The sequence below is a fragment of the Choloepus didactylus genome, chromosome 27 (genome assembly GCF_015220235.1).
Source record: "Choloepus didactylus isolate mChoDid1 chromosome 27, mChoDid1.pri, whole genome shotgun sequence".
NCBI lineage: Eukaryota > Metazoa > Chordata > Mammalia > Pilosa > Megalonychidae > Choloepus > Choloepus didactylus.
The window spans coordinates 7,871,868-7,886,110 of NC_051333.1; the positions used below are offsets into that span (position 1 = coordinate 7,871,868).

Here is a 14,243-nt window from a genome sequence, read left to right on the forward strand (position 1 = left end):
ATGCCCACTTTAACCACTTCTATTCAACATTGTACTGGAAGTTCTAGCCACAAGAGTTAGGCAAGAAAAATAAATAAAAGACATCCAAGTTGGAAAAGAAAAGGTAAAACTATCTCTATTGACAGATGACATGATGATCTTATATATGGAAAATCCTAAAGAATTCACCAAAAACTATTAGTGTTTCAGCAAATTTACAGCTAATTCATTTAAGTGGCAGGACACAAGATCAAAATACAAAGATCAGTTGTATTTCTATACACTAGAAATGAACAATCCTAAAAGGGAATTAAGAAAATTCCATTTACAGTTACATTAAAAAGAATAAAATATTTGGGAATAACTTTAAGGAGGTGCAAGATCTGCAAGATCTGCAAAACATTGTTGAAAGGAATTAAAGAAGACCTAAATAAATGAAAAGATATTCTGTATTCATGGATTGGAAGACAATACTGGTAAAATGGTGTTACTCTCCAAAGTGATATAGAAATTCAATGCAATACCTATCAATATCCCAACAGCCTTTTTTGCAGAAATGGGAAAACGGATCCTAAAATTCATATGGAATTGTAAGGGGCCCTGAATGACCAAAACAATCTTGAAAAGGAAAACAAAGTTGGAGGATTCACACTTTCTGAATTCAAATCTTACTACAAAGCTACAGTAATCAAAGCAGTGTGGTATTATCATAAAGATAGATCTGTAGATCAATGTGATAGAATTGAGAGTCCATAAATAAACTCATACATCTATGGCCAGTTGACTTTTGACAAGGGTGCCAAGACCATTCAATGAGGAATGAACGTCTCTTCAACAAATGGTGCTGGGACAACTGAACGTCCATATGCAAAATAATGAAGTTGGGCCCCTACCTTACACCATACCCAAAAACTAACTCAAAATGTAGCAAAGACCTAACTGTAAGTGCCAAAACTATAAAGCTCTTAGAAGAAAGCATAGGGGCAAATCTTTGTGACTTTGAATGTGGCAATGATTTCATAGATATGACATGAAAAGCACAAACAACAAAAGAAAAACAGATAAACCGGATTTCATCAAAATTTTAAACTTTTATGCATCAAAGGACACTATCAAGAAAGTAAAAAGACAACCCACAGAATGAGAGATAAGGATCTTGTATCCAGAATATATAAAGAACTATAACTCAAAATCTAAATGATAAAACAACCCAATTTAAAAAATGGGCTAAAGGACTTGAACAGACATTCCTCCAAAGAAGACATACAAACAGCCAATAAGCACATGAAAAGGTGTTCAGCATCAGTAGTTATTAAGGAACTGCAAATCAAAACCACAACAAGATACCACTTCACATCCACTAGGATGACTACAATTAAAAAAAAAAAAAGGAAAATTACAAATTTTGACAAGGATGTGGAGAACATGGAACCCTCATACATTGCAGCTGGAAAGGTAAAATGGCACAGCCACTGTGGGAACCAGTTTGGAAGTTCATCACAAAGTTAAATATAGAATTTCCATGTGACCCAGAATTCCACTCCTAGATACATAACCAAAAGAATTAAATACAGGAGTTCAAACAAAAACTTGTATACAAATGTCCATAGCATCATTATTCACAGTAGACAAAAGGAGGAAACAACCCAGATATCTATCAAGTGCTAAGTAGATAAATGAAATGCAGTATATCTACACAATGGAATAATATTCAGCCATAAAAAGGAATAAAGCACTGATCCATGCTACAACATGGATGAACCTTGAAAACATGCCAAGCGAAAGAAGCCAGACACAAAACGTCACATATTGTATTGTATGATTCCATTTGTAGGAAATATGAAGAATAAGCCACTCCATAGAGACAGAGAGCACATCAACACTTCCCTTAGGGATCCAGGAAGGCGGAATGGGGACTGTCTATTTAAGGGGTCTAGGAATTCCTTTGAGGTGATGCAAACCTTCTGGAAGTGGTGCTTGTTGCATAACATTGTGAATATAACAAATGCCACTGAATTATACATTCAAAATGGCTAAAATGGAGAATTTTATGTTATATGGCATTTATCCCAATGAAAGAATAAAAAAGCTGAATCCATGGCCCACTAGGCTGAAAAAGCCAAAAGTGGAAGGCGTTGCATCGAGACATTTTTATAGCATAAAAGTGAGCTCTCTCTTGGATCCTATTTGAATCCCATGGCTCATGTGTCCCAACATCTCTATCCCACCTGTCTTACTCCAGCACTCATCTCTGTCACCTGGAGGACCCCGGCTGTGTCGGTTTGAATGTATTATGTCCCCCAGAAAAAGCCATATTCTTTGATGCAATCTTGTGGGGCAGACATATTAGTGGGGATTAGATTGGAATCCTTTGAGTATTTCCATGGAGATGTGACCCACCCAACTGTAGGTGATGACTCTGATGAGATCATTTCCATGGAGGCGTGACCCCACCCATTCAGGGTGGGTCTTGATTGCTGGAGCACTGTATAAGCTCAGAAAGAAGGAGCAAACTTGCTACAGTCAAGAGGGACACTTTGAAGAACACACAGGAGCTGCAGATGAGAGACAGTTTGAGGATGGCTGTTGAAAGCAGACTTTTGCTCCAGAGAAGCTAAGAGAGGAAAAACACCCCAAGAGCAACTAAGAGTGACATTTTTGAGGAACGTCCTGGGAGAAAGCCGTTTTGAAACCAGAACTTTGGAGCAGACGCCAGCCACGTGCCTTCCCAGCTAACAGAGGTTTTCCGGACACCATTGGCCATCCTCCAGTGAAGGTACCCGATTGCTGATGTGTTACCTTGGACACTTTATGGCCTTAAGACTGTCACTGTGTAACCAAATGAACCCCCTTTTATAAAAGCCAATCCATGTCTGGTGTTTTGCATTCCAGCAGCATTAGCAAACCAGAACACTGGCCTTACCTTATTTTTGCCCCTTTCTACATTGGAGCCACAAAGATGAACTAGATGGCATGTTTCAAGGAGCACCCATCAGCTCTAGGAAAAAGCCGAAGCCCCTTCTACATGCCCACATTTTGAAAGAATGAGATTGATTTATATGTATGGACATGGGAAAGTGCCCAATACATATAGCCAAGTGAAGAAGCATGTTACAAAAACCGCAGGGTAAAGAAACAAAAAAGAGTTGGGGTCATCGATCAGGGATGGAGGAGGGGTGTCAGAGTGATGTCGGAGGTGAGGGAATTGGGTGGTGGGCTTGGGGTCCGGGGGGGCCCGGGGACACGGAGGCAGGCGAGTTCTCGGCGATCGGGGCCAGCACTCACCATCTCCCAGAAGTACACGGCCATCTGCGCCCTGTTCAGCAGCAGGGCCCAGAGCAGCAGATCACTCCAGGGCGCCTGCCCGAGGACAGCGTCCAGTGTGAGTTCCGAGGTGGCCCTGTCCGAGAGCAGATGCACCTGCAGGCGGGGGGCCGGGAGAGGACCGCCTGGGCTTGGGACCCCTGCCTGGCTGCAGCAGACACCCCCCAGCCACTGGCCACCCACTGTCCCTGACCTAGTCCAGTCTCCAGGTCCCCACTTCCCTCTCCCCCAGCCCAGCCCAGTCCTCACTTACGCTCTCCTGGCAGCCCTGGCCAGAGTGGGGGTCCTGGGCACCCTCAGAGAGGTACCTCGGGGCGTAGGTCTCCCCCAGCAGCAGCCGCAGCACCTGCCCTATGTCCGGGAGCCGGGGCTCGGTGGAGGCTTTAGAGGCCGGTGCCTTGGTGCCCGCGCCGCGGCCAGCCTGGCTCAGAAGGCTGCCGACCACCGAGCTGGCGGGCACCACGCTGTAGAGCTGGGCCAGGCGGGCCGGCGTCAGGAAGTGGCCCAGGGTGAGGCCGTGGGAGATGAGCAGGCGCACAAACTCTGGCCGGTCATTCAGGAGGGCGTCCAGGAGCGAGGCCTCCAGGTGGAAGGACTGGCGGGGGCGGAGCGGTGGACAGACAGAATCCCAGAGGTCAGAGGTTAAGGGAAAGAGATGGGGGTATGGGGGTGATGAGTGACAGGAGCGAGCTGGGGACACATGGACACTCAGAGATGGGTGAGCGATTGAGGGAAGGCTGGGCAGGCCATCGTGGAAGGCAGAGAGCTGGGACCCCCAGCCTCGGGGACCCACCCCTCACCCGCCACTGGATGTCCCCCCGGAAGAGCTCGCTCTGGGCGATGTCCACGCGGTTCCAAGCTACGGCCAGTCGCAGCTCGTCCTGGTAGGCCGAGGCCTCGGAGCTCCCACAGGCTGGCGGGGTGAGAGGAAGACGGGGCGCGGAGTCAGGGGAGGGTGGGAACAGATGATACAGGTCTGTGTTGCTTATATTTAGAAGTCTGTATTTGGGGGGCATTGTTCACCATTGTGCTGGTTTGGATCTATTATGTCCCCCCCCCCCCCAAAAAAAAAACCATATTCTTTAATGCAAACTTGTGGGAGCAGATTTATTATTTTTTTCTGAGTAGGGTATGACCTCTTGATCGAATGTTTCCATGGAGATTTGACCCCGCCCATTCAGGGAAGGTCTTGATTAATTTACTGGAGTTGTAGTTTTGCTTTGAGATGCTGGCCCAGGTTTGCTCCCGAGAAGCTAGAAGAGGACAAAACGCCCCAAGAGCAGCTGAGAGAGACTTTTGGGGAGAAGCTTGGAAGCAGATGGCCGTTGAAAGCAGATGCATGGAGATGTTTGGAGAGGCTAGCCCCAAGTTTGTTCCAGAGAAGCTAAGAGACAAGCCCAGAGACATTTAGGAGAAAGCCATTTTGAAACCAGAACATCGGAGAAAAGAAGCAACGGACGCCAGCCACGTGCCTTCCCAGCTGACAGATTTTCCCGCCGTGTCGGCCTTCCTTCACTGAAGATATCCTCTTGTTGATGCCTTAATTTGGACACTTTGATGGCCTTAGAACTGTAAAATTGTAACCTAATAAACCCCCTTTATAAAAGCCAATCCATTTCTGGCATTTTGCATAACGGCAGCATTTGCAAACCGGAACGGGCAGTCTGGGTCTTTAAGTAAAGTCGGGTTATCGCAGGCATAAGGTTCCTCAGCTCAGGGCCAGAGAGCAGACCAGTGGTTTAGAGCCCCCGAAAAGGAGAAAAGAGAATCATTTATTCCTTGAACATGCATTGATGTTAGTTACGGACGAGGCAATGGGTGGAGTGGAGAGAAAAATCTGATACAGTCACTGCCTTCCAAGAGCTCATTCTTCTGGGAGAAATACGTTCCACACACAAATAACTACCCTCAGAGTCATCGGGGCCCTCGAGATGGGCAAAGGTGATTTGGTCCCAGAGGAGGTGATAGTTGCAGTGGCATGGAGAGGGCAAGGCCTCTAGACGACAGGTGCGTGGCTGGAGCTTTTGACAGACTAGTAGGATTCGGAGGTGGGCGTCGAAGGTGGGAAAAGAAACTTTGAGGCAGCGGGAATGGCTTAAGCAAAGGCCTGGCATTAGGAAAGCAGAGGATATGACGGAAAATGCAAGTCACTCTGCAACTTGAGAGGAAAGAGGCAATGGCAGGAGAACATAAGGTTAAAACAAAACAAAACAAAACAAAACGAAATTAGAGGGATTCCAGAAGACCCTGGAGGTCACTAAAAAGAACAAGGAAGAATAAGATGTCAATTTAATGGATCCAAATTTAATGGATCCAAACATGTACAGTCAACAGCAGAAGGAAAATTCCGGAAGCATCGAGTGAATTCAAGAGGGTGTAAAGGAAAGCTCGGACATAGTTGGGTCTCAGAGCACATGTTGTGCAGTGGAGTTTGGTTTTCCTTCTACCTTCACTTGCTCTGCCTCTTTCTCTGAAGCAAATTCATCTCACTGGGGTTGTTCCAAAAATGGATGTCCCAGAGCAAGGCAATCTGATGGAGTGGAGATAAACAATGGGCTCTGGAGAAGGTAGACATGCATTCCCAACCCAGCTTCACCACTGCCAACTGAGCCCCTGCAGGCAAGCCACTGGCCTTGGGAACCTCAGTTTCTCCATCTATAAAGTGGGCATGACGATGGTGCTTGCGTCCATAATATCAACTGTAGGAAAAAGCTGCCCAGCCTCACCCATGCAACCTCTAAGATGGACAGTTGAGGAACCAGAAGCCCAGAGAGAGGCGGTATCTCGTCAGACGATACAGCTCTGTATTTCTTTTTAAAAACTTAGAGGCAAATTCAGAGTGGGCTCTTCTGAGATTCTATGACTCTACCCTGAATTTGCTCAGAGCTCCAAAAAAAAATGACAGAAAATGATTTCTAATCTCTCGCTAGCTCTCCTGCCTCAACAGGGCGCCAGTTATCACCTGGAGCTCCCCCAGCCCTTCATGCTTTCCGTGTCCCACACTGAGCTCAGTGCCTTCTCCCCACATTTCTCCCCTGGGTTCCCCATCTCAGGGAGGGCCCCACTGTCCCCTCCACGCAGCCAGCCAGAGCCCAGGGGCTGTCGGCGGCCCCTTCCTTCCCCCCACATGCCAGAGCCCATCAGTCCCCGGCCCTCTGGCCCCTCATGGCCTCGTTTCCAACACTCCCTTCAGGTGTCCTGGATCTCCTGGGTACCTGGGCCTCTTACCCAAGTGGCAGAAATACTGCTTGGCAATGTCTGGTCCATCCCAGCCTCTCAAAGAGTCTTCGCTCCTTCCCCACTTCTTCCTTGCCTGCTGAAACACCATCCACCAACACGTTCCTCACTATGCCCGTTTCCTGTCATCTCCAGTTTCCCCAGCGGTGTGCAGTCTCTCCTGCTTTTCCGGGCCACAGGCCCACACACCACCCCCTCAAACCACATCTTACACACCCGCTGTGCTTTCTCCCAGGAGGCCGATGAGTTAACTTCTGTAAAGTGAATCAGATTTGCCCACTTACTGTCAGATATTTCAGGGTGTGTCCCCACAGAAAGCGGAATCTTATTAAGGAAAGCTCCCATTTATTGGACTCCCACTGGGGACCAGGCACTGTTCATACACTACCCCTGAGACTCACACCACTCGTACAAAGTATTATCTCCATTTTTCAAAGTGAGAAACTAAAGCTCAGAGAGGGAAGGTTGCTTTCCCAAGGTCACACAGTACAGAAGGGGCCAAGCTGGCATTCAAATTCAGCTTGGCCTGATTGCAAAGTCCAAAGTCACTGCTCTTCTTGCCACACCCCAGGACATGGAAGCTACAATTGGGGCACTATATACTGCCCCTATGCCTCGTGTGAGTTTTAATCTAAGTGTTCATTTTCCCTGTATAACTCTTCTACTGTCAGAAACGACCCTCTCTGTCCATATCCCCCAGAACCCCCAGAATCCTACTTACTACTTATCTCCCTCCCCATATTACTGAGTCCAAAATCCACTGACTCTTCAAGGCCCAATTATACACCACCTCCTCCTTTCAGCGTGTCCCTACATATAGTGAGCCTCCCCACATTTTGTCTTAAATTTTACTTAAAGTTATATCCAAATAGTCCCATGTGGATCTGGGGACCTTGACAGAAAGAAATGGGTCTGCTATAATCTCTGAAGCCAAGGCTATTCTAGGATTAAGGCCATTTTCATGTTTGTTGAATGAATAAATGAGTCCCATCCCCAGCCTCTGCCGGGTGAGCCTGTCTTGGTTTTCAACATTCATTCCTCTCAGCAGCCATTTCTAGTGAAATACCAGGAGTTCCTCACTGGGGGTGGCACTTTGGTTCATCTCTGCTCCCCGCCCCTCAGTGCTTAACACATATTGGAGGAAAGTATAAATGGAAGGATAAGTGGGTGGTGGGTGGATGGATGGATGGATGGATGGATGCAAGATGCAACTGTCAGTAGATGGATGGATGGATGGATGGGTAGAAGGATGCTTGCTAGCTGACTAGATGGATAAAATAAAGAGCGGGTGTCCCTATGCCAGGCAAGTGCTAAAACTCAGAAGCAACAGCCTCTTTAGGAACATCAACCAGATGCAGCCCCTTCCTCATAATGTTGACACCCTTTTCAACATGAACAAGTTAGGGTGGTCACTGCCTAGACACCCCTGAAGATCAAGAAAGTGATTAAACTAGAGGAAGGGGTAGCAACTATCAAGATAGGATTTAACAAAGGATTATGAATACTGGATCTTTATAGTTTAGATGCTAGGGTATTACAATAGTTAGAAGGAAATAACAGAAATGGTGGAAGTGTAACCCATAACATTCTTTGAAATTTGCTCTATAGCCACTTGTTAAATTGTACTTTGGAAGCTATCACCTTTCTGTATATATCTTATATTTCACAGTCAGGAAATAACTGAAACTATGGAATGTAACCATAACATTCTTTGAAATTTGCTAACTACTTGTAAATCATACTTTGAAAGTTAAAAAAGGAAAGAAAAGAAACAGTGGGTGGATAAATGAGTAGCTTCATAGATGGATGGATGGATGGATCCAAGAAAGGAAAGTTGATGTTGGAATGTAATGAAAGCATCTGGAGAAAACTGTCCAAAGAGAACCATGCCACACCCTGAGAAATGCAGAGATAAAAGATATAAGGAGAGAGACAAAAGGGGGCCCAGACTTTAGATTAGAGAGGATGGGTAAAGTACCCAGCCCCGGAAAGGAATGCAAGGTTGAGCTCAGAGAGAAAGGAAACGTGGGGATTGCTGGGGGTTGACTCATGTCCCAACCCTGGCCCTGGGGGTGTGAACCTATTTTTAAGAAGGATCTTTGAAGAAGTCAGTAGTGAAGGCAGCCAAACCGAATGAGGGTGAGCCTTAATCCAACGACCGAAGTCCTTACAAGCAAAGGAAACTGGACACAGAGAAGGCACAGAAGAGCCAGAAGCCGGAAGTCCTCAGAACCCGGAGGAGGAAAGAGAAGATGCTGCCATGTGCATCGCCGTGGGCGGAGAAGCCAAGGAGCCCCGAAGATACTGACCCCAGGAAAAAGCAAGCCTTCCAGCCTCCGAAACCCCGAGCCAGTCAATTCCTGCGGTTCGATCGACCCATTGAACCCGTTGTACAGTATTGGTGTTGGCAGCCGGGAAACCAGGACGGGGATCCAAGCCTCACCTTTCACAAGTGCCTTCAAAACAATGGTCTCGAATTCCTCGGGCCCATCCTCAGAGGAGTAGACCGTCAGCAGCTCCTTCCGACTCACGATCCTCTCCACCTGCCGGGCACCCGATCCTGCATCCTCCCGACACGAACTCAGGAGAACATTCCCCTCCAGGGCCTTGCAGTAAGGGCGCCCAGGACACTCTACCCCCAGAACCTGGGGTGCAGGTCCCCATCCACCTCCTACCTCAGTCCCCAAAGTCCAAGTCCCCAACTCCATCCTCTCTAAGATCCTGGACCCTCATTTCTCAGGACCCAGGAGCCGAGATCCCCGTCTCAGGATCTCAAGTTGGGCTCCTGGGGTCATACCTGGGCCTGCAGGACCTCGGGGTCCCCCTTGGGGAAGAAACGCCTAATCCGATCTTGGGCTTCACCCCGCCTGGCCCCCCCACTCCCTGGGGCCAGCGTGTCTTCCAGGGTCTCTGCCAGGCAGTCTGCAGCACCCCCAGACCCAGCCACCAAGAGGCAGGGGAGCTGGGCCTGGGTGGCATCCTCGATCCGCTGCAGGAGAAGGGGGAGAATCGGGTCAGGGAAGGCAGGTACCCCCCACCGGGAGGCAGGGCCCCCAGCCCCCTCCCCTCTCAGGCCTCGACCTCCTGTCCCCGTACCTTCAGCATCTTCTCGTCCCCATCAATCAGGAGGAGCAGGACAGGGATGTCAATTCCAGTCCCTGGGGAGAGAAGAGAATCAGGGGCTTGAGTACCTGGGGGTCTTAGAGGGGGCTTCCAGAATATCCCGGACCACCTGCTGTCAGCCTGGAGGTGGGAGAGAACCGCACTTCCGGGGAGCCCCTCTCAGGCTCACGGGAATTGTCATTTCTTTGAGCCCTTTGGGAGGCGCCACCTTTTGAGGACACTGATGCTTTACTTCCCCAGGCAGGAGGGGGCTGGGGGCCTGGACTCGAGGGTCCCTAACTGAGGTCTTCACTTATGACATGAGTCAACCCTGTAATCGATTTACTGCCCAGGAGGAGGGGTCAAAGTGCAAATACGAAATGAAGAAAATAGGAACAGAAGGAACTACTCAAACACGATAAGGACATTTGACAACGCCCCAAAGCAAAATATGAAATGGTTTCATGCTAACTCTGTTTCCAGTAAAACAAGAAACACGCTTATCCTGGAGTTTTTAGCTAATATAATTATACAAAAATCGAAATAATTGGAATGAACACCAATTTTTTTCACAACTGGAAGAGACAAAGGCATCTATTTGAAACAATATGATTTATATTCCCTGAAAGTTGGAGAGATTCCACTAAAAATACAAAAATAAAAAATATCAATAAGAGAATTTGATAAGAAGATTGATACAAGAAAAATACACAAAAATTTAAAAAAAAGCCAAAACTTTTCTCCAAACTAGTAATATGTGTCATAGTCATGTTTTGATAACAATTACAAAATACCTAGGAACAAATTTATCTGGAAAGGTAAGAGATCTTTAGGAGGAAACTTATAAACTCTATTTAAATACAAAGCCTGAATAAATGGAAAAGCAAACACCATGTTGATCTGTCGCAAATTAACACATAAATTAAATGTAGTTTGGAGTGGAGAGGAAGTTTGGAGGAGTTTTCATTCTTTCTTTCTTTTTAATAAACAAAATAATTATAAAATTCGTATGGAAGTATAAATGTCAGAAAAGAGCCAAGAAATTTTTAAGAAAGAACAGTGAGGGGGATCTTGTCCTAACACAAATTAATATGTCCTTAAACTGCTTTGATCAAAACATGGTTTTGGCACAGGAATAAATAGAGAGGTGGAAGAGAAAAAGTCTCAGAGACAGGTGTCAACACAAAAAGGCACTGAATCTATAACTGAAGGGGTATTTCAGTTCAGCTGGAAAAGGGTGGTTTATTCATTAAATGGCCCTGAAGAAAAAATGGCTTCCCATTTGGAAGATTATAAATTTAGATTCCTCTACAGCAATAACATATATAAGTTAGTTCCAGATGGATTAAAGATTTAAATACAAAACTATAAGATATTAAAAGAAGACTTAGGAGAATATTTGTCAGGCTTTAGTGGGAGGGTCTTTTCTAAGGAGACGGGAAACCAAGGGGCTACATAAAGGAAAACAGAACAATCCAATCACGTAAAAATGATAGAATTTTTTTATGACAATAGACACCAGAATTCTTTCTTAATTTTGTAATACATACAACAGTGAAATGATTGCTAGCTGCAGGACACAAAAAAATTCCTACCAAAAGATAAAACAAGAAATAACCCAATTTTTAAACGTGCAAAGGATATGAATAGGCAATTCATAATTGAGGAAATCTGATTAGCCAACGAGAGAAAAGATTTTTAATAGTGGTTAGATAAATACAAAATCAAATTAAAAGTATAATACTTTTTACCCACAGGGTTGGCACAGATTTTAAAAGCAAGATTATCCAGAGCTGGTTGATGCCAGATGGAAAAGGACACTCACTCTCACACATCAGGGGATAAAAACCGCTACAAACTTTTTAGCAAGTTATCTCACACTGTTAAAACTCACATGCAGCAATCTCATTTTAGGAAATCTATCGTATAGACCTTAAAACACCTCTACATAAGAATGTCTATACAGAAATATTTATTCAGTATGGCTTGTAGTGCCCAAAACTGTTAAACCTCAAGTTTCCATCAATTGGGAAATTATCAAATAAAAATGATGGTGTATCCATTACTAAGGATATGACACAACTATTAGAGGGAGGAGAAGGAAAAAGAAGTTTGGACCTTAAAAGGATGGTTACGAGAAAAAGTGTAATATGTATACATACAGTATAGAAAATAATTAGAGAAAAACAAACACTCATATAGAAGGAAATATAACTGTACGGGATTTTATAAGCATAGAGAAAGGTATGAGAGGTAAACACCAAACTGTATATCACGGATTACCCCAGTAAAAGGGGGAGGGTTGGAGCTGGGAAGACAACATTTTCTTTATATACCTTTGTATGCTTTGATTTGTTTTAATGAGTACACGTTAAAGTTTCCGTAATACTTTACGATGAGTGAAAGAAGCGGGCCTCAAAAGGGTTTGGACTGTATGATTCTATTTATAGAACCTTCTGGAAAATATAAAACTATAGTGATCGAGAACAGATCCGTGGTTGCCAGGAATTAAGGGTACAAAGTGGCAGCACAAGGAAATTCCTCTGTGTTTAAAGAACTGTACTGTATCCTGATGCCAGTTACGTGAATCTATACACGCATTAAAATTTATAGCACTGTACACACACATAAATGTCAGTTTTACTATATGAAACCCTTTTAAAAAACATCCAAGTTGCCAAAATGCGGAATAAAGTTTAAGAAGTTAACAATGTCTTAAATACAGGAAATGTTTACACAGAAGCACCTTTTGCTTTCACTGATCTTTTCCACTGCACCCTTTGTCTCTATTTTGTCTTGATTGTTCAATTGCTTCTACTTTCCTTAGGTTTAATTTGCTGTTGTGTTTCTAGCTTTTGTTGCTGTTGTTGTTAAGATGGAAACTTAAATCACTGGTTTTCAGTCTTTCTTCCTGTTCAATATCTGCATCTAAACCTATGAATTTCCCTCTAAATATTGCTTTACCTGCCTCCGCAGGTGTAGATATGGCATCTCTTCATTATCATTCAGTTGGAAATATTTTCTAATTTCCTTATCTTTTTCTTTTTTTGACCCACAGATTATTTGCAAAGCACAACTCGAACAGTGATAGGGACAAAGCTAATCTCACAGTCATAAGGTTGCATGTGAGAAGCTGGAGTCAAAACCATGCAGACAGGATGTTTGTTTCTATTTATCCGAAGCACAGAAGCTGCCAAAAGGCTCCCCCCGTTAGGAGCCAGACAGGTGGGGAGTCCTGGGTGGGGGAGACGGCCGCTGGGGCAGGAACGTTCTGGGTCTTGCATGGGTGGGCTGAGTTTGTCAAAATTCACCCGGGGGTCCCCGTGTGTGTGTGTTTCTGTAGGTGTGTGAGATCTCGGGGTGAAGACTTTTCAAGTGCTCCCCGAGTGATGGGAGGAGGGGCTTGATCCCAGGCAAGTCTTCCTGGCCACGGACCCCCCACTTCCACCGGGCCCGGGGGCGCCCACTCACCGCCCACGCCGGTCTTCTGCCGCGCGATGTGGGCCTCGAAGCTCAGGCGGAAGCGGTCCTCGCCGCCCCGGCGCCCATGGGTGCCGTCGTCCACCAGGAGGAAGGCCGAGTAGTTGTAGTCCAGGGGGAACTGGACCCCGTCCTCGGTGTCGCCCCGCCACGGGTACCTCGCGGGGAACGAGCCCTGGGGGACGAGTGGTCAGATCTCGGGGTCTCCCCAGTAAGGCCAGGAGCAGGGACCCCAGGGACCCAGGAGGCCCGACGCTGGACCCCTCCTCCCTCAGACCCCGGATTCCAGGCCCCCAGACCCTCCTTCCCAGGACCCGGGCCCACCTTGGGGTTGGTGAGGGCCTCCCTGTTCCGGACCACTCCCCAGGGGGCCACGCCCATGGCTACCACCTTGGTGCCCCCCGTGCTGGCCATCTGGTGGTCGCGCACGGCCACGCCCACGTGCCGGCCGATGCCGGTGTGCAGCCCCCCGGTGACAATCCAGGCCCCTGCAGACGGAGAGTGAGAACCAGCGACGCCCAGGGACAGAGGGAGGGAGATCAAGAGGGGGCAGAGACGCCAGAGGGATGGGGAGACTCGGCCTCGCCTCCGCCCGGGCCCGGGTCACCTGTGCTCTGTGCAGCCCGCACCAGCCCGCGACGCAGCAGGTCCTGCACCCAGGCCTGGAGGGTGGGGTCCGCCGAGCCCCCCAGCACCGACACCACCAGGTTTGGGGCCCGGAAGCGCCACGTGCGCGTGACCAGACTGTAAGCTGCCCCCGGATCCGTGCGGTCAGAGAGTCGGAGGAACTGTGGACACACGGAAGGAAAGGACATGGGGAGAGGGACAGAGACACAGACAGGGAGGGGCAAACGGGGGCACAGGGCTCTGCCGGGGAGTCCCGGACACCCACAGGCTCGCAGCCCCGCTGGCCCACCCAGCCCCGGCTCACATTGCTGGCCCTGCGGCTGGCGCCCAGGAAGTCCACGTCCCCGAAGGCATCCGTGGGCTTCTCCGTGGTGTGCGTGTCGCCATCCCACACGGTCACTACGGCCGCCCCAAACGCGTCCTCCACGGCCACGGGCGGGTGCACACTCCGGGCGCGTCCACACTGACACATGGTCCCCCTGGGGGTCAGGAAG

At 47.4% G+C, this 14,243-nt stretch overlaps 2 protein-coding genes across 2 annotated transcripts in view; both read right to left on the minus strand.

Annotated features, from left to right (window-relative positions):
• TRPM4 (transient receptor potential cation channel subfamily M member 4) overlaps positions 1–14,243 on the minus strand; it is a 31,197-nt gene that overhangs the window by 12,677 nt on the left and 4,277 nt on the right. Inside the window, 10 exon segments of the mRNA XM_037818997.1 lie at positions 3,265–3,399; positions 3,557–3,898; positions 4,104–4,216; positions 8,984–9,083; positions 9,338–9,529; positions 9,637–9,698; positions 13,114–13,297; positions 13,447–13,610; positions 13,730–13,910; positions 14,054–14,228. Coding sequence (XP_037674925.1) covers positions 3,265–3,399; positions 3,557–3,898; positions 4,104–4,216; positions 8,984–9,083; positions 9,338–9,529; positions 9,637–9,698; positions 13,114–13,297; positions 13,447–13,610; positions 13,730–13,910; positions 14,054–14,228 — 1,648 coding nt within the window.
• Positions 14,140–14,243, minus strand: part of PPFIA3 (PTPRF interacting protein alpha 3) — a 30,105-nt gene continuing 30,001 nt past the window's right edge. Inside the window, exon 30 of the mRNA XM_037818990.1 lies at positions 14,140–14,228. The gene's annotated coding sequence lies outside the window, so the exon portion shown is untranslated. The remainder of the gene's footprint in view (positions 14,229–14,243) is intronic.